This window comes from Bos grunniens, chromosome 14, assembly GCF_055505025.1.
Source record: "Bos grunniens cultivar Pamir isolate PY7600 chromosome 14, Bosgru_T2T1.0, whole genome shotgun sequence".
NCBI lineage: Eukaryota > Metazoa > Chordata > Mammalia > Artiodactyla > Bovidae > Bos > Bos grunniens.
Window position 1 is genome coordinate 50,811,043 of NC_141178.1, and position 21,055 is coordinate 50,832,097.

General features: G+C 39.8%; 1 protein-coding gene and 1 long non-coding RNA gene across 18 annotated transcripts in view; one reads left to right on the top strand and one right to left on the bottom strand.

Annotated features, from left to right (window-relative positions):
• The window catches only part of LOC147359396 (uncharacterized), a 414,201-nt gene that overhangs the window by 364,393 nt on the left and 28,753 nt on the right, over positions 1 to 21,055 (bottom strand). For 3 of the 14 annotated variants that reach the window (XR_015140774.1, XR_015140775.1, XR_015140765.1), the window contains one exon: positions 12,697 to 12,800. The exons of the other annotated variants lie outside the window; for them this stretch is intronic. This is a non-coding gene — a long non-coding RNA (uncharacterized LOC147359396). The remainder of the gene's footprint in view (positions 1 to 12,696; positions 12,801 to 21,055) is intronic. 14 annotated transcript variants of the gene reach the window in all.
• The window catches only part of CPA6 (carboxypeptidase A6), a 296,877-nt gene that overhangs the window by 270,346 nt on the left and 5,476 nt on the right, over positions 1 to 21,055 (top strand). For all 4 annotated transcript variants that reach the window (XM_086336657.1, XM_086336654.1, XM_086336653.1 and 1 more), the window contains one exon: positions 18,124 to 18,326. In XM_086336657.1, the coding sequence (XP_086192783.1) occupies positions 18,124 to 18,326 (203 nt within the window). The remainder of the gene's footprint in view (positions 1 to 18,123; positions 18,327 to 21,055) is intronic.

The following is a 21,055-nucleotide window of genomic DNA, read 5'->3' on the forward strand; positions in this document are numbered from 1 at the left end:
TTAGGATACAATATCTATTTTCTTACACTGACATCTGTTTAAAATCAGGTTCCAGCATGTCATTCCAGACTAAGTAATTCTGAAAGAGAAATCCCAGAATGGGCTTCCAACAAGTTCCATAACAACAACAAAATAGCACTAATCCATTTCATTTATCACCCCTAGATTGAGAAGGACATGGGCAACAATCAAAGACAAAGCAGTAATATGATTTAAAACTATTGATTCCCTTTTAATTTATTCTCATTCTCAGGTATATTCTTATTCTTATTCTCAGGTATGGTTTTATTTGTACATATTTTAAGAGTACACTGGAAAGCTAAAAAGCAACATCTTTGTTCAGCTCTTGTTCAGTCTCTCACCTTCTATTACAACCTTAAGTTATAATAAAACTGACCTTAAAATATAAAACACAAGTAGAATTTTAATGTGATAGACTAAGAGGGACCTTGCTGTAGGGCAGATTGACTTAATAAACATTTATTGAGTCCCTGCTATGGCTGATAGGCAAATAGGAATACTATCAAGTTCTTGTTCTTGGGAACTGGTGGTCAATGAGGGAGATTGCAGGTAAACAACCAGCTGTGCTTTGAGACTGAGTGAAAACTGAAAAACAGAGGAACAAGTGTCCCCTTACAGAGGCAAGAGGGAAGAGAAATTCTGACCAGCGTGAGATGGAAAAGCTGCAGATCAGTGGCTTTTGAGCTCAGCCTTCAGGTGTGGAAGGACCTTGATAGGTTGCAACAGAGGAGCCAGACAGTCCAGGCTGAAGGAGAGGAACAAAGGCAAGGAGGTGTGGGGGGATGAGGAAGCGGGAACTGACGAGAAAGAGCAGGGGCTGCCTGTGGGGTATGCAGGAGAGAACGTGAGTCTAAAAACGTTCAGTCGGCCTGGGCTTGGGCACCGTGCCGAGGGTGGTTGCTGGTGGTGGTGTCCATGAGGAGCCAATGAGAACTGGGGGGAGGGGAGCTGGATAGGATAACACCATCTATTTGTGTTTTAGAAAAGGGCTCCGATAGCAGTAGAAAGGATGATTAAAGTGTGTGGTGACAGGGAGACTAGCTGAGAGGGCATGGTGTTGTCCAGGTGAGAGATGAGGGATGTCAAAATTAGGATAGAGCCAAAGAGGAGAGAAAGCGGACACTGGAAAGATGGAGGGATAAAACATGGTGACTGACTGGAGGAGGGATGGAGCACAGTGGAGTTTAAAACTCAGATCTTTAGCCAGAAAATTAGCTTCCTTATATATCCAGTTAAAGAACTTTGACCCTCAAACCAAAGAATGTCAAAAGAGAGAAAAAATAATAATTTTGTAGAAGCATCCTCTGGTCTGAATCATATTAATAAATTCATTCATTTACTTAATATTTCTAAAAGCAGTATGCTATGTAAAGGGATACAAATAATAAAAAGACATGATTCTTGCCCTCAAGAATATAGTTAAAATCTTGAGAAAGAAGAACAGAGCTGGAGGAATCGAGCTCCCTGACTTCAGACCATTCTACAAAGCTACAGTAATGAAAAACAGTAGGTACGGGCACAAAAACAGATACACAGATCATGGAACAGAATAGAGAGCCCCAAATAAGCCCACACAGTCATGGCCAATTAATCTATGACAAAGGAAGCAACAATATACAATGAAGAAAGACAATCTCTTCAGTAAGTGGTGCTGGGAAAACTAGACAGCTTCATGTAAAAGGATGAAATTAGAACTCTAACAGCATATGCAAAAGTAAACTCAAAATGGACTAAAGACCCAAATATAAAACCAGAAACTATAAAAGTCCTAGACCTGGCTTCCCAAGTGGCTCAGTGCTAAAGAATCGTCCTGCCAATGCAGGAGACGTGGGTTTGATCCCTGAGTCAGGAAGATCCTCTGGAAGAGGAAATGGCAACCCACTGTAGTATTCTTGCCTGGAACATCCCATGGACAGAGGAGCATGGCAGGCTACAGTCCATGGGAGCAACTGAGCATACATAAAACTCCTAGAGGAAAACATAGGCAGAACACTCTTTGACATCAGATCAGATCAGATCAGTCGCTCAGTCGTGTCCGACTCTTTGAGACCCCATGAATCGCAGCACGCCAGGCCTCCCTGTCCATCACCAACTCCCAGAGTTCACTCAGACTCACGTCCATCGAGTCAGTGATGCCATCCAGCCATCTCATCCTCTGTCATCCCCTTCTCCTCCTGCCCCCAATCCCTCCCAGCATCAGAGTCTTTTCCAATGAGTCAACTCTTCACATGAGGCGGCCAAAGTACTGGAGTTTCAGCTTTACCATCATTCCTTCCAAAGAAATCCCAGGGCTGATCTCCTTCAGAATGGACTGGCTGGATCTCCTTGCAGTCCAAGGCACTCTCAAGAGTCTTCTCCAACACCACAGTTCAAAAGCATCAATTCTTTGGCACTCAGCCTTCTTCACAGTCCAATTCTCACATCAATACATGACCACAGGAAAAACCATAGCCTTGACTAGACGAACCTTTGTTGGCAAAGTAATGTCTCTGCTTGACATAAATAGTAGCAATACATTTTTTGTATCTGTCTCCTAAAGCAGAAGTAATAAAAATCAAAAATAAAAAATAGAACTTAATTAAACTTAAAAGCTTTTGCACAGCAAAGGAAACCATCTGCAAAATGAAAAGACAACCTACTGAATAGGAGAAGATATTTGCAAATTATATGGCCAATAGTGATTAATTTTATCCAAAATATATAAATAGCTCATACAACTCAACATCAAAAAACCAACAACCATATTAAAATGGGCAGAATATCTGAGTAGGCATTTGCCAGAGAAGACATAGAGATGGTCAACAGGTACATGAACAGACACTCAGCATCACTAATCATCAGAGAAATGCAAATCAAAATCACAACGACATATTACCTCACACCTGTCAAAATGGCCATCATCAAAAAGAACCAAAATAATAAACGTTGAGGAGGATGTGGAGAAAAAGGAACCTTTATACATAGTTGGTGGGAATGTAAATCGGTGCTGCCTCCATGGAAAATACTATGAAGGTTTCTCAGAAAACTAAAAGTAGAACTAACATGCTGCTGCTGCTGCTAAGTCCCTTCAGTCGTGTCCGACTCTGTGCGACCCCAGAGACGGCACCCACCAGGCTCCCCCGTCCCTGGGATTCTCCAGGAAAGAACACTGGAGTGGGTTGCCATTTCCTTCTCCAATGCATGAAAGTGAAAAGTGAAAGTGAAGTCGTTCAGTCGTCTCCGACTCTTAATGACCCCATGGACTGCAGCCTACCAGACTCCTCCGTCCATGGGATTTTCCAGGCAAGAGTACTGGAGTGGGGTTCCATTGCCTTCTCCGGACTAACATAGAACCCCGAAATTCCATCCCTACGTATATATCTGAAAAAAACAAAAACCCTAATTTGAAACAATACATGCACCCCAATATTTACAGCAATGTTATTTATAATTGCTGAGATATGAAGGCAACCCAAGTGTCCAACAAGAGATGAATGGATAAAGGAAATGTAAAGAACAAACTAGGGTTATCAGTGGGAAAAGGGAAGTGGGGCGGGACAATATAGGAATAGAGGATTAAGAGGTGCAAACTATACTGTATGAAATAAGCTACAAGGATATATTGTGCAACACAGGGAATATGGCCAATATTTTATAATAAAAATAAATGGAGTATAAAAAAAGACTGACAGTTAAGTGAAAATAAAATTAAATTAAACTATGATAAATGCTATTTAGGGATAAATAAAGGATGATTATAAGAGTGTATTTGTGTCCTATTGACTTCCCTGGTGGCTCAGACGGTAAAGCGTCTGTCTACAATGTGGGAGACCTGGGTTCGATCCCTGGGTCAGGAAGTTCCCTGGAGAAGGAAATGGCAACCCACTCCTGTACTCTTGCCTAGAAAATCCCATGGACGGAGGAGCCTGGTGTCCATGGGGTCGCAAAGAGTTGGACACGACTGAGCGACTTCACTTCACTTCATTTAGTGTCTGCTCTAACAAATTGCCACAAACTGAGTAGCTAAAACAAAACAAATTTACTTTCTTACAGTTCTGGAGGCCAGATTTCACCAGGCTAAAGGTGTGCTAAGCCCCCATTCCTGCAGGAGACTATAGAGGAAAACACTTCCTTGCTTTTTCCAGCTTCTAGTGGCCTCTTGTATTCCTTGTGACCTCTTCCTTCCCCTTCAAAGCCAGCACCATAGCATCTTCTCTGACTCGGCTTTCTTCTGCTGTCACATGCCCTCTGTCTTTAATCAAATTTCACTCTTAGAGGATACTTGTGATTACATTAGGGCCTACCCAGATAATCCAGGATAATCACCCCCGTGTCAGACTCCTCAGTGTATCACATCTGCAGAGGCCCTTTTCCATTTGGGGAAACTGACAGATTCCATGGGCTAGAACCTGGCAATCTTTGGTGGTCATTATTCAGCGTACCACAAGGGGCATAGAAGAAAAGCCTCTCAACCAGCCCCTTTCTCCTAAAGGCTGTGGTGAGTTTTAAGCAAAGGAACTATGTGGTAAGATTTGAATTTTAGTAAGATTAACTTGGAACTTCTGAGGATGCAGAAGAAGAGCCTGGAATCAGGGAACCCCTCCAATAATTCTGGAAAGTTTGATTGAAACCATAGTAGTTGGGTTGGGTGTATTGGTGGGAAATTAAGATGGCACCAACAGCCCTTTGCACACTGCTGGATACAATAAATGATTTCTGGTTTGGGCAATCAGGTGCCACAAATGAAAATCTGTAATACAAGAAGAGAAGCAGATTTGGAAAGGGGTTGGAGGACCTTAGGCAAGGAGGGAAGTGTTTATTGAAGAAAAGTATTTCTAATCTGAGAATTAAACAATGTGCTTGCAAACAGAAATCAATTTACATTACTTGTGTTAGTAAGTTTTATCCTCATATCCTTAGAACATAATCTACGGATGTTAAAGAAAAATAAGCATGTAATTATACTGAATTTTTTTTCATCTGGCCTGGAATCTGCAACTAACAGTCCCCAACCTTTTTGGCATTAGGGACCAGTTTCATAGAAGACAATTTTTCCAAGGACTGGGGGCATCAGGGGTGGTTTGGGGATGATTCAAGCCCATTACATGTATTGTCCACTTTATTTCTTTTATCATTACATCAGCTCCACCTCAGATCATCAGTCATTAGATCCCAGAGGTTGGAGACCCCTGCCCTAAACTATGAATGCTGTGAAGAGTCACAGCGATCTTTCTCATCCAATAGTTCTCAGTTTATTTTTTCCACTGCTACATGCCCAGCTGAAAAGAGGGGCACACTCCTTTTGGTTCATTCCAACACACATGTTCTAATTGACCTTTTTTCTCCCCCATTACAAGCTTATGTTAGAATAAATTGAGTTATTTATCAGGATAAATAAACCAATTCTTTTAGTTCAACAATTTTGTAATGTGAGAACCAGCTACTGTCAGACAAACCCCAGGACTGATAGCAACACATTGTCACAGAAATAGAGCAGGATCCTATGGTCCTGGCCCCTCTTCCCCCACCCCTTTGTGTCCTCAGTCTGCCTTTGGTCTGTGAAAAAAAAAACTTTAACCAAAGGATAAGTTGAATCACAGAAGTAAGAAAACGCAGAAACAAAGGAAAACAGGCAACCAAACTAAATAATAATAATTTAGTCACTAAGCTAAAGATAGCATCACTGACTTAATGGACATGAACTTGAGCAAACCCTGGGAGATAGTAGAGGACAGGGAGGCCTGGTGTGCTGCAGTCCATGGGGTTGCAAAGAGTTGGACACGACTCAGTGTCTGAACAGTCACTAAGCATAGTCAAGGACATTTAGTTCCTTCTCAAGAGCTACTAATAATATTCTGAGCTATATCTTGTGATCTGTCTTATAGATACTGAAACCCCCACAAGGTGGAAGTTAACTATTGCAGTACTTGAAGGCCAGACTATAAGCATGACATAAGCTCCCATAATTCTGAGAACCAGCCTCAAAGAAATGGAAACAAACAAACCCTGGAACTGAAGATTAACTGTACTTAAAACAATCATCATGGCGCTGGTCAGACCACTGATGACCAATTTCAAAATGCTTGTCAGAGATGACTGTGCTGTTTCTGCATGTAACCAAGCCTCCTCCCTCTGTCTATAAAAACTCTTGCCCACTGGTTGGGGGTGAACAGAGTCAGCCTTTGGACAGGCATCTGCCTTCTCCCTCACTCCCCCAGCCTCCAAAGTGGAAAGTTTGTTGGCATCTAAAATACAGCAAACTTTGTACCAACCTGGCCTCTTTATTGGCTTTTGAGCAGTGAGCAGCCAGACCCCACTTTCAGTTACATCACAGCAGCACATAAGAATCACTAATTCGGTCCCTAATCCACCCAGGACCAGTGAAGCCAGAGCAGTGACACGCCTGTTCACTGAGCTCATTAGGACAGCTCTGACCAAGCCCGGTCTTGTGATTTTCAGCCCATTGCTGCTTCTAGTATCAGTTCCTTCTCCATTTCTTCTCTAAAGACTACCTTCCACCTCATTTTACCATCCACAAGGACTAAGGTTCATAGAAACAACAGAATTTATTTTTTGTCTTTTTTTTTTTCCCCAGTAAAGTAGTATCTTTTCAAGTTTCATCTGTCTTGAGTCCCTTGAGTTTCTTCGCTATTACAGCCTCAGTGGGCCTTCCCTGGTCTCCCGCGCTCTCTCTCCTCCCTCTGTGCTCCTATGCACTCAGCCTGCACCGCGCACTTTATGACTGTTATATCCTACGTTGTCTTCTCCTCTCGTTTCCTTATATGTGCACACACTGTCTTCTGCCTAGATTTACGAGGTCCTTGTAGAGTTTTGCATCTCATTCCTCAGAAATGAAAGAGGTGATCTATGGTGTGGAAGTTAAACTGCTGAAGCATTCAGAACAGAGATGTCTGCTGCTTTTTTGGCGAGACTACCATCTCCCCACTCTGCACTGCAGAGATCCTGTTATATATTCTGCAGTTGTTCTGCATGTAAAGATGGGAAAGAGACTGTTGTTTCAGCTTCAGAAACAATATATTGGCTCCCATAAACTGAGAGAAAACTAATAACCTGTACATTCTCATGCTCCTAAAACCTAGAGTGATGGCTTAGATGATTCTTGTTCCTCTCCCTCAGAAGCCTGTTTTATCATTGTTTCCTGGCTATGGAATTCTTTTATGGTGTTGTTTCTTTGAAATGTGTCCTGGTACTTTAGCTTTCTGCTATCTTGATCTTCTGGAGTACAGCAGCTATTTCTGATCAGAATCTGTGTAATTGAGGCTAGGTTTGGACAGGACTCTTCAAATTGTATATCCAACATGGTTACTTAAAATCCGCCGGGGACTTTCTGTTCAATAATATTTGTGAGCTGTTTCTTCACATTTTAGTAAAGCCTGGATAGTGCCCCAAAAGGCTATAAATAAAATTAGATTGTTTTAGTGGTTTTCTTTGCACCTGAATTAATTTATTTCCATCTTAGAAGCCCCACTATTCAGGATTCTGATTTTATTTTTAAAGACAAATGAGTAAGGCAAAAAATTAGAGATACACTGGCAGAAAGCATTCTCAATGTGATATCCCATTTTGCTGCTGAATCAATACGTAATCTGTGGTAAATAACCTTGGCAGGATGCCAATCAATAAAATTAAACCATAAAGTGCTATAGAATACTCCAGTGTCTAATGTGTTTCTCAGGCAAACAGCATTAAATTGAGGGATAATCCTTCTCCATATTATACCATTTAGCTTATATATGATAATTATGAAATAAAATGCTTTTGAGTTTATTTTGCACCCAACATTGGTCAAGCACTCTGCTTTGCCTAATCGAGTAGGGAAATGGGTTTGCATACATTTTAACATAGGCACTAAGTTTTATGACAAATGCAGATAAAGGGTGTTACAGGCATACAAAGTACAGGCACCTAACCCAGCCTGGGGGCCACTGGAAAAGATGCCAAGAAGAAGTGGTATCTGAAGAACAAGTAAAATCAGACTGGGAAGAACAGAGATGCATCAGACAAGGGAACAGCACGTACAAAGTCATGAGACAAAGGTGTGTGGAATATCAGGAAAATGACCAATAGTGTAGTGAAGAGTGTAGTGTATTAAAAGTAGAAGTAGAATGTTTAAGACAGACTGGTAGAACCTAAAATTTCAAGCAAATCAACAGAACAGATCATGAAGGGCCTTATCCCATAGGTATCTGGTCAGAAGGAGAAAGCATAACCCTCTGACATTCTGAATTCCAAAAACGGGGGAACTATGTAACCTTGAAACTATTATAGAACTACAGAAGGTCCATGACATCATCTGGTAAATGGTTAAATACCAATCACAGTGCTCTCTGTATAGCAACAGGATACAAATCACCAACTGGGTTTTGGTTTTTTTATTTTTGGCCATGCCTCTCAGCATATGGGATCTTAGTTCCCCTTCCAGGGATTGAACCCATGCCCCCTGCAGTGGAAGTGCTGAGTCTTAACCACAGGACTCCCAGGCAAGTCCCATAAATTCATTTTTTTTTTAAGACAGAAAAACACACAACAAGATGGACTGTAATGCCTTTCTCTACTATTTTCAGACACTTGACCACACTACCTCTATGGCCTTTAAGCCGTAGTAAAGCCCTCCCAGGTGGTGCTAGTGGTAAAGAACCCACCTGCCAATGCAGGAGATGTAAGAGACGCAGGTTCCATCCCTGGGTCAGGAAGATCCCCTGGAGGAGGGCATGGCAAGCCACTCCAGTATTCTTGCCTGGAGAATCGCATGGACAGAGGAGCCTGGCGGGCTATGGTCCATGGGGGTGCACAGAGTCAGACACGACTGAAGTGACTTAGCACCCACTCAAAGACTTTAGAACTTTATCTAGAAGGCAGCCACTGAAGGGCTTTTAAGCAGCAGAGCAATAAGATCAGTTTTACGTTTTTAGAAGATTACAATGACATTGTTGAGAAGGCTGAACTCAAGGCAAGCCAGACTGAAGGCAACGAACTATTGTGGTAATGCAGGGGAATAATGCTGAGGGTCTGCACTTTGCTCGTAGGAGTCACATAGAGGTGGAACAGATGGGATCGACTGAATTTCCTCTCCAACAGGATGGAGGGATTAGAAAGAGGGCAACTTTCAGGGTCTCTCCATCTAAGTTTCTGACTTGAGCCACTTGATGAATGAGGGAAATATAGGTTAAGAAACATTGCACGAGGTCACTTTGGTGGGTAGGAAAGACAGAGATGATTTCATCCAAGGACAGCTTGAGCTTCCAGTGCCTCTGAGACCAGCCGGTGGAGACATGCAGAAAGCTTGAGATAGAGATTCAAGACATTGACTTGAACTAGATATTTCCTACTCAAGAATATTGCTCCAGGAATTTTCCCATCTCTATTGTTTTGTTGTCTGTTTGTCTGGTTTGCTGGTGTGTTTGGTTCTCTACTGGGCTTTCCCCCATCAGCATGAAAGCATGCCATTATTCCTCTCATCTGAAAAAATCCTGTCTCCCCTTCTTCCACCAGCTACTGCCCCATGCCTTTGTTCCTTTTTAGCAGAGTCTCATCCTCTCCTAGTCTCTACACATAATATTATACTATATAAAGTCACTGCACAATGTATTATACTCTAATCAAATCCCACATTGCTAAATACAATGGTCACGTCTTGATCTCACCTTACTTAGTTTCTAAGCTGCTTTGACCACGTGAATCATGCTTTATTTTTCAAAACATTTAGCTTCACTTGACCTCCATAATATAAAACTCTTCCTAACCCACTGGTTTCCTCGTCATTTTTTTCACTCTAATTTTTTGGGGTAAGAGTCGGACACGAATGAGCGACTAAGACAAACACACACATATACCATTTTTCTAGATTCCACGTATATGTATTAATATACAGTATTTTTTTGTCTCCTTCTGACTTACTTGCAAAGCAGAAACAGACACACAGACTCTAATATATGGGTACCAAAGAGGGGGTATGGTTGGGAGATTGGGATCAACATATATACGCTACTGTGTATAAAACAGATAACTAATGAGAACCTACTGTATAGCCCAGGGAACTCTACTCAGTGCTCTGTGGTGACCCAAATGGGAAGGAAACCCAAGGAAGAGGGGATATATGTATACATATAATTGATCCACTTTGCTGCACAGCAGAAATTAACACAATGTTGTGAAGCAACTGTACTCCAATATAAAAATCAAATAAAAAAAAAAACTTCACATGACCTGGTCCCCTGTTGACTGTCTGATCTCATCGATTTCTACCCCACTCTCGACACTTGGCTCCATCCACATTGGCCAGGCACACACCAGGCCTGCTGTGGAGCCATCACATTGGCTGTTACCTCTACCCAAAACACTCTTCCCCAGGTGCAGTGGCTGACTCCCTGTGTTCTTCAAGAATGCTCAACTTCAGCTACTAAGAATAACTCTCAGTGCCATCTTTGTAATCGCAACTCACATCCCCAGAACTCCTGATCTTTCTTTTCCTCTCTGCCTTTTCTCTGTTCCATTTCTACTACACAGTGCAATTACTTAGTCACTGTGTTGTTCTCCCCATCACTGTCACTGCCACCGTTAAAATGTAAATTCTATTTGGCAGAAAACTTGATTTTGTTCACTGACCCATCCTAGTTTGAGGTGCATAGAACTAAATGAATGAAACTATCAATACATAAGCAGGAGCTGAAGAAGACATCGTCATTGAAGAGAGATTATTGGAGAAAATGGACTAAGGGCAGAACACCTGGGTACTTCTCTTTCAAGGACTAAAAGAGGAAGACAAACCCATAAAGAGGGCTGAGAAGGAAATAATATAGTTGTTGGAAGAAAAATATAAGAGGAGAATGTCAGGGAGAAGGGGAGGGAGGTTCAGCAGGGAGGGGATATATGTACACGCATAGCTGGCGCATGCTGTTGTATAGCAGAAACTAACACAACATTGTAAAGCAATTATACTCCAATAAAGATATTAATAAATGGAAAAAAATAGTAGAGATGGGAAAAAGGAGGAGAGTGTATCAGAAGCCAAGGGAGGAAAATATTTCAAGCTCTGTGAGAAGCCAGGTAAGGCTTCTGGTCTCCTGAAGGATCACCTGGTCCTTCTTAAGCCATGGACCGTTTTCCTGCTTCGCTGGCCAGCCTATACCTTTTCTGGCCCTGTCCACCCTCCACACCCCTCTGCTCTCTCTGCACGTTCCTTGAGGAAATAGTTCTTGATGGAAATGTGGCATAAAATGGAGAGTGAGGTGACCAAGCAATACAGAATACACAGTTTTATAAGAAATTAACATTTGTGTATAGAATAACAGTCGCAAATATTCAAACAATAAAGTCTGAGGCTAAAGGAAAAAAAAATGCCTTCCTGTTGTAAACACTCCCCTCCAGTTACGAATATCTCTCCATCCATCCTCTGAAAGAAACGTATCAGCACACTGTCACAGCTTTTATGCAGTCTAAGAGGAAACTTAATGGCCCTTTTTGGCTATGACCTGTTAAAAGCTCACTCATGAAACTATCACTCAGGATAGCTTGTGTTAGGGGCAAGGGAGGATTTGCATCTACATGCGTAAACAATTGGGGATCATCACCATAGAGAAGAAGTTTTGAAGTATCCCATTTCCTTGCTAAACATTTATTAAGGTATAATCTTGGGAATGGAGAAGGCAATGGCACCCCACTCCAGTACTCTTGCCTGGAAAATACCATGGATGGAGGAGCCTAGAAGGCTGCAGTCCATGGGGTCGCTGAGGGTCAGACATGACTGAGCGACTTCACTTTCACTTTTCACTTTCATGCATTGGAGAAGGAAATGGCAACCCACTCCAGTGCTCTTGCCTGGAGAATCCCAGGGACAGGGGAGCCTGGTGGGCTGTCGTCTATGGGGTCACACAGAGTCGGACATGACTGAAGTGACTTAGCAATAGCAATCTTGGGAAAGCTCAGAATTTCGGATTTGAAATTATTCAAGAAATGCTTAGGTAATAGAGTGTTTTCATAGGCCAACAGGCTTCTTGAAGGTAGTTTGGTGGTGGTGGTGGTGGTGGTGTTGCCCTGGTGAGTCCTCAGCCTTCCATGGAGATGAACTGTTGTTGTCTAAGCAAAAACCTGGATTCAATGAAATAGTCCAAGATATAAGCACCCCCCATGAGGAGGGTCAGCTCAGCTTATTCATTCAACAACAATTAGAGTGGAGCAAAGGTGTCCACTTTGCTAAGTACTGGGAATAATAAGGCATGACTTCTGTCCTAGAGGAGTTCACCCTCTACAGAAGTGGTAGAGTCTATAAAAATAAATAACTACAGTACAACATTTATGCTACTGAATTTACAGCCAGACATAGTCATCTGTAGAATTATTCTATATTCCAAACCCTGCTGTTCTTCCCATCCTGTGTTAGATCTGTAGCACCTATGTTAGTAAGCGATGTTACAAAAACCTCAGATATACCCAGAGAAGATTTAGTGAAGATGTGGGAAAGCAAGTGCTTCAGGTCAAGAATAGTGTCTCCCTGTGGCCACATAGCCAGGGACACAAGACTCTCACCATTCTTATCTCAATCTAGCCATAAATGCTCCCCATTCCAGAAAGGAATAATAGCACTGGCTCTGTCTTCAGTACAATGTATTTATCCCTCTTGCTACTCAGAAGAATTTTATTTCTTGAAAAAGAAAATCATTGTTTGGTTTTTCTTACCTTATAAAGGATAGAAGACGGCAATCCTTACCCACTATTAGCTGAAAAACAAGTAGATCTCTAGCTTCTACAGATTCAGGAATGGCTTAGAAATACTTCACAATCTATAGAAAGAATGGAAAATGAGAATACTAAAGAATTATGGGCCTTCTTTCTTGACAGTTTGAACAAAGCCAGTAATTTATCTTTAGCAACTTAGAATGTTATTTAGAAGAGGGTCTGATTTTCTAAAGAAATGTCAGTTGAGCTGTCACTCATTATCCCAATTATGATATTATCTAAGGATACAGTTATCAGAAAACACTATTTATATATGTAAATAACATATATATTTAATATAAAATTTGTTTAATGGGCCACATTTTTTTTATTTTGACAGCACAGAAGGCTCCAAAATGAAGTTTAAACATATGGTTTGGACAACTAATTCCTAGTTAGATCTGATGGATCTGGTAGAGGACAGGAAGGGGGAGAATGGGAGGAGTTCTCATGGTATCATGAAGTGACTGCTACCACCACACTCTTAGAGGACCATTTGGAAAATAGCTACCAATGGTAGCCACTAGGGAAAACAGTATGGTTTCTCAAAAAACTAAAAACAGTATTACCATATGACCCAGCAATTTCACTCCTGGGTACATATCAAAAACAAAAAACACTTATTCAAGAAGGAATGCACTCCAATGTTCAGAGCAGCATTATTTATAACTGCCAAAATATGGAAGCAATGTAAGTATCCATCAACAGATGAATGGATGAAGATGTGATATACATATGCATTGGAATACTGCTCAGTCATAAAAATAATGAAATTTTGCCATTTTCAGCAACATGCGTGGACTTAGAGGACATTATGCTACGTTAAATAAGTCATACAGAAGTAGGAAGATTGAATGATACCACTTATACGTGTAAAATAAAAATACAACAAATTAATGAATATAACAAAAACAGAAGCAGACTCATAGAGAACAAGCATAGTTACTAGGAGGAGGATGGAGGGGCAGTTATGGGATGAGGGAATGGAAGGTACAAACCATTAGGTGTAAGATAAATTCAGGGATATACTGTACAACATGGGGAATATGGCAATATTTAATAATAACTGTAAATGAAAGGTAACCATTAAAATTGTGTAAACATTTTTAAAAAGAAATAGTTACCAATTCATAGTAATAATAACAATAAAGAAGATATACTGAAGAAAAGAGTGATAAAATATTGATGATGAACATAAAACACCATCTGAGCAAATGGAATGGTGTAACATGTCCTTGGATTGGGTGACTCAGTATTATAATATCCTCAAAAAATCAGTATAAATTTAGTGCAATTCCAATTAGAGTCTCAACAGGGTTTTTCATTTATGTTTTGGGAGACTGATAAAATGATCATTAAATCTATATGGAAAGCAAATAGACCCTAAAAAACACTGAAAAAAAGAATAACAGTAAGGGAACTTGTCTGATATCAGCACATATCTTAATGCTGCTATAGACTAATAGGGTGACAATATGGAAAGAGACTAATAGAACAGCAGAACAGAGAATCCAGGAATAGATGAACAAATGCAAGAGATTTTAATATATGACCAAGGTGGTGTTTCAATTCAGTGGGAAAATGGTAGAATATTTAATAAATTATGCTGAATGAATTATCTATCAATATAGAAAAACTGAAGACAAAGCTGTATGTTACATATGTATAAAAATAAATCCAAAAGGATTAAAGACTTAGATGGAAAAACGATAAAATAAAATGATAACATTCTTGAGGTTTCCCTGGTAGCTCAGTGGCAAAGAATCCATCTACTAATGCAGGAGACATAGGCTTGATCCCTGACACGGGAAAATCCCACATGCTCTTGAGCAACTAAGCGCATGCGCCGCCTCTATTGCGCCTGTGCTCCAGAGCCCGGGAGCTGCAACTACTGAGCACACGCGCCATACTACTGAAGCCCACACGCCGAGAGCCCATGCTCTGCAACAGGAGAAGCCACAGCAGTGAAACCTGCGCACTGCAACTAGGGAGCAGCCTCTGCGCACTGCAACTACAGAAAAGCTTACGCAGCACCAAAGACCCAGCACAGCCAAAAATAATTTTTTTTTAATGACAACATTCTTAGAAGAAAACCTATAAACAAGCTATAATCCCTCAGAATAGGAAAAAATTCTTAACCAGGACAGGAAACCCAAAAGCCATTGAAAAAGACATAGTAATTATATAAAATTTAAGATGTCTAAAATTACAAAAAGCTATCATAAACAATTGGAAAATATAAATATGAGGATAAAATGCAGTGCAGATGACAAACATCTATACAGAGCTCTTTTATACATGAGTAGGGCTTCCCTTGTGGCTCATTCCCCCACTGCCAATGCAGGAGACACAGGTTTGCTCCCTGGGTCGGGAAGATCCCCTGGAGAAGGGAATGGCCACACTCTCCAATATTCTTGCCTGGGAAATCCCATGGACAGGGGAACCTGGGGGGCTACGGTCCATGGGGTTGCAAGAGTTGGAGATAACTTTAGCAACTAAACCAACCAACCAAAAAAAGATAAACAGCCCAACAATAATATGAGCTAAAGACAAGATTAACCAATTCAGAGGCATGTCCAATCCAATTTCAACCTATAAATCAATGTTCAAACATACTTGCAGTAAGGAAGGCAAATTAAATTTTGCCATCAAAGGCAAAAACCAAAAGTTGATGCACTTTCAGGGTATTGTTGGCAGAGAAGAGATAGTGCTCTTGACCATTGCTTGTGAAAATATCAACAATAACAATCTTTGTAAGCAATCTGACAAAACTGATGATAACTAAAATCTTTTTAAAACTTTAAAATTATGTAATACATGAAATTTAAAAACTGTAAGTGAAAAAAGTACACATATAAAATGAAAAAATAACCAATGAAAATGTGACAATAACTATGACATCTTTATTTCACTCTCGCATTTCAATGAATTCAGCTGTAAGTCTAGACTCAAATTTCCTGTTTCAAAAAAACTGCAAATATTATTCTAGTTTTGCTGTTTAAAATGTCAGATGAGCTGAGCCCTGAAGAACTGATGGTTTCAAATAATGGTGGTGGTGAAGACTCTTGAGAGTCCCTTGGACTACAAGGAGATTAATCAATCCTAAAGGAAACCAACCATGAATATTTACTGGAAGGCCTGATGCTGAAGCTCCAATACTTTGGCCACCTGATGTGAACAGCTGACTCACTGGAAAATACCATGATGCTGGGAAAGACTGAGGGCAGGAGGAACAGGGGACGACAGAGGATGAGATTGTTGGATGGCATCACTAACTCAGGGGAGATGAGTTAGTGAATTTAAGCAAACTCTGGGAGATAGTGAAGGACAGGGAAGCCTGGCATGCTGCAGTCCATGGGATCGAAAAGAATTGGAACACAACTTAGTGACTGAACAAGTACTGCTATTTAAAATGTCAGATGTGAATCTAATTTCATTCCTCTATAGATGGTCTGCTGCTTTCTCTCTGGAATTGATTCCTTGCTCCTAAATTTCACTTTACTATATCATGTTGATATTTTCCCTTTTCTCTCTCATGTTGGTACACAATAAGACCATTTAACCTTTAATCATGGCAAAATTTCAATTAGCAATTCCTCAAATGTTTAACTTGATTTTTTTTCATTTAGAAGCCCTACTAATCAGATGTTGGCGATGATTCTATTTTTCATGTCCTTTAACATTTTTTTCATTTTTACAATTATTTGTTCCCTTCTCAATACCTCTGGGAATGTTTCAAAATCCACTCCATCTCATCAATTCACACATTGATTGCATTCATGCAACCCATGAGTTAAGTTTTTTCCATTATATCTTATTGGTTCTTTTTTATAACTTCTTGCCCCTGTCTAATGTTTCCAGTGCCCTCCCATATGCCGTTGAGAATATTTATTATGGTTGTTGTGAGCTCTTGTTTCTCTAGCTCATTACTTCTGTTCCCTCTGGAAGTAGTTGCTCAGTTTGTGATCTCTCCTTTACATCAGTGTTGCTCAAAGGTCTAGTTTTTTCTGTTCCTTTTGGAGCATTAGCTATAGTTTTTATATTAAGTTCTGAGTTCCAACTATATCCCAGTTGCTTTCGAGGCTTTGAGTCCAAAATTAGACTCAAAGGAAGAAAACCACAATTGCTTTAAGTTCCCTATCCTGACTCTGCTTAGGCATAAATGAGACATAATGTCCTCAAGAATTAGCCTGGTCTTAGTTTTTTCATTTTCAGTAGTGCTAGACTAGGTCATAGACCTACCAACCATTTTCCATTTGTTTATGGAAAGAGTTACAGCGTTCCAGGTATAGGAGAGATGGCAAGGACTCAGAATGGCAAATCACTATGGAAAATGCCATTATTTCCAAAATTTCTTGGAACCTTAATCCTCTGTGATTATTACTGTAAATCTTATTTTCCTCCCTCTCCTTCATGGACTTGCATAATCTTTTAATTTCAAAATATTCAAAATATTCAAAAATATTAAAATTTACTTTTGAGGATTTCTTAACTGAACTGACCCTGAAGATCACTAGAGAGCTCTCTTGGGTTTTATTAAACCAGTTTGACCATAGCTGATCTAAAAATATAACAGAAATTGGCGTGTTCTGTGGAATTATTTCTGTTTTGCCTCCCTGTTCTTAATATATCAATATTTGTATCTTACCAGACATCTATACAGATGTCTAGCCTTTTCTTTTTTTTTTAAGTTAGTGTCATACTTTATTTTTTTTTTTTTGCTATCATTTATAAACCCTTTTGTTTAGCCTTTTCTTTTGATCTGACATTTACTTATTCAACAACTGTTTGTTGAACACTTGCATATTATTGTTCTAGTTGTCAGGTGCCCAAAAAGAAAGACACAGTCCCTGCCTTCACAGAGCATTAGAGTCTAACAAAGAATCCAGATTGAATGCGGGTTCTGTTATAGCAGGGATTTCTTCCTATGTTGTTTTCCAGTATATCTCAGGTACCCAGGTCAGTGTAAATATTGACTGCATATTAAATGAGTAAACTATTGACCCTTATGACAAGTGGGTTGAGTGTTATAGTGGGAAAGTGCAAGTGTCATGGAGTATATAAACAAGAGGCCTTACCTGCTCTGGGGGGATCATACAGAATTAGTTCTCCAACTGTTGGAGCCCTCCTTTTAGGGTGTTTTATGCAGGCTTAGCTAAACAAGCAGCATCCAGTTCCTATTCAGGCTGCCCGGCCATTATATACATGGAGGCCTGAGGCACCTTGGATTTTTCAGTATTAATTTCAGTAAATGACAAGTTAGACGAACTGCTTAATAATATCATGTGTTTACAGAAACAACAGAAGAATCAGTTTAACAATGCCTATTTGCGTTTCTTGCTTCTTGCCTGCCCGTGCCTACACCCCATTTTCTTTTCTAACTTGCAGATGAAGGAGCTTCCATGCATCCTTGTGATGATACATACTGTGGACCTTTCCCAGAATCTGAGCCGGAAGTGAAAGCTGTAGCTAACTTCCTCCGAAAACACAGGAAGCACATCACAGCTTACCTATCTTTTCACGCATATGCTCAGATGTTGCTGTATCCATATTCTTACAAGTATGCAACAATCCCCAATTTTAGCTGTGTGGTAAGTACTTGAAGCTGGATATGTGTGTTGGGCTTCATGCTTTTCTAATGCTAAGATGGTCCTATGTAATGATGCAACAAGCATTGTGTATATATATACACACACTATACTATATATACTATACTATACTATATATATATACTATATAGTTATATAGTATAACTATAGTATAGTATAGTATATATAGTATATGTATAACTATAGTTATACATATATATAGTTATATAGATATAGTACATATATAGTATATATATATATATACAGTAACTATTATATATATACTATATACTATACTATATATATAACTATATAGTATATATAGCTACATATATATAACATATACATTAAGAAAGATCTTAATCACATACAGTAACTATTATTATCCTCATTTTACAGATGAGGAAACTGAAACCTAAACATACTAAATAATTAAAATAAGAACACACCACTACTCACTGTCATACCCAGGATTCACTCCAAATCTAGCTCCAATGTTGTTGCTTTTAACCACTGTGCTACACTGCTTCTCAAATGCTATCATTTGAAACTATTTACTTTCTTACCACATGTTATTTAGAAAATGTCAGGATAGATTTGATTGTTTTACAGCTTCGGTCGCATATGCAGGAGTGTAATTAACTTTATTGAGTAAATAATTGTTCATAAATTATGGTCTGACTCTCATTAATTAAAAGCAAGTTTTAATTTATAAGTGCTATTCGCTTAATGCTACTAAGTCTCTGGGCATGTATCTGACAAGTTGGTGCTTAGAATGAACAGCTTTTCAAGCATGAGATTACTTGAAAGTGAAAGAGCAGAGTTCCTTCCTCTCCTCATCTCAGAAACCCAACAAGCTATCCACTACAGGAATTAATTCCTTGTAAATGAGTCTGGTTCCGAGCCTATAGTATCTAGAGGCCAATGAAGTTCAAAGCCAGGCCAAGCTAATAGATTGTGTTACAAGTAAGGAACAAGGAGGGAGAAGGGATTGGGAGGGGGCATAGGCAGGCTTTGGGTTGCTGTTGATGTTCTGTTCTTTGTCTGGATGCTGGTTACTGGATGAGTGTGTGCAACTTGTGATCCTTCATCAAGCTATAAATTTAATTTGTATACACTTCTGTAAGTATGTTACACTTAAAAGTTTTTTTCATAAAAGCATCCCCTTTCTTCCTATACCTCAATCTCCAAATCCTGCATCTGTTGCTTGGGGTTGCAGGAATCCCTGATCTAGATATCCAGGACCTAGGAGGAATGAGGAACATGAGGTGGTCAGAAGGTGGTCTGGGGAAGGCTTGTTTCCTATCCAAAAGAGGAACTCTGTTCTTAGCATTTTGTGCAAGAATTCTGAGCAAATTCTCTCTCTTGAGAAATACTGTAAAGGTGGGAGTGATGCTAGATGGTGCTATTCTTCAGCTCCTCAGTGGATCAAAGACGCTTTTCATTTTCGGTGTTAGTGACCTGGCAGCCTAGCACCTTGTACTGCAATATTTCTATAGGCAATTGTTCATCCCTTTCTAAACTGGGCACAGCGTCTGTTTGTATCCTCACGACTGATTATATAGAATATGCAATGTATTCAAACTATCACATGAGAATGGTCTCCATATTTTGAATTTATTTTCCCACCAGCAGTTAAATTACTTTCTTTTTGTCTTGGATTAGAGGATATGGTATGAAAATTGGATCGGTGGTTCACAGCCAGTGATGAACTCTCCTCCCAAGGGACACTGGACAATGTTAGGGACATTTTTTGATTGCCACCACAGGGGTGGAAGATGTTACTGGCATCTAGTGGGTAGAGGCCAAGGATGCTATGAAATATCCTACATTACACAGGACAGTCTTCCACAGCAAAGAGCAATTCAGTCCAAACTGTCAGCAGCAACCCTATTGAGAAATCCTGTTCGTGGGTTGCAGATAAGCTAAATCGCTAAAACCAAGATTACAATTCTCAGAAACTAGATAGTCTGTGAATGTTAACCAGAAACCATTCAATTCTGTTCAACTTGTTCAAAAGCATTCCATCAATATGTAGGAGTCTGTGGTTCTGCTAACGTATTTAGGTCATGAAGATCTTTTTTTTTTTAACTTTTAAAAAATGATTATTATTTTTGGCCATGCTATGCCACAGCATGTGGCACATGAGATCTTAGTTCCTTAACTGGGGTTGGAACCTGTACCCTCTGCACTGGGAGCATGGAGTCTTAACCACCAGATTGCCAGAGAAGTCCCCAAACTTGCTTTAAATATAAAAATATTTAAAGAACAAATATACTCCTTACTTAGCTGAGATCCAATAAAGGAGGCCTGGGTCCTTCTGAACAACTGGGGGGAAAAAGGCAATGGAGAAAGGAAGAATCACTTAAACTCATCTAAATAGATGCCACCCTGGAAAATAATTCTTAGAAAATTTGATGAAGTTTCTACTCTGTGGAAGGAATATGCCTAAACCTCTTATCAACATACACCCCAGTCGCAGAAGTCCAGTGATCACAAAAGGCTAAAACTATGTTTTGTGAAAACAGGCAGAGTGGTTATCTTTTTTTTTTTCTCTCAATAGTTTTTTTTTCCCCCCTTGGGTTTAGTCATCTGAAATAATAAGGGAAAAACGTCTGCTCATATCAGAATGCAGTAATCTTCTAAATGTAGAAATATCTGCCCTTGCCATGGACTATTGCTGAGGCCATTGGAGAAAATGCTAAGTCTTTGCACATTCTCCATAAAGATAC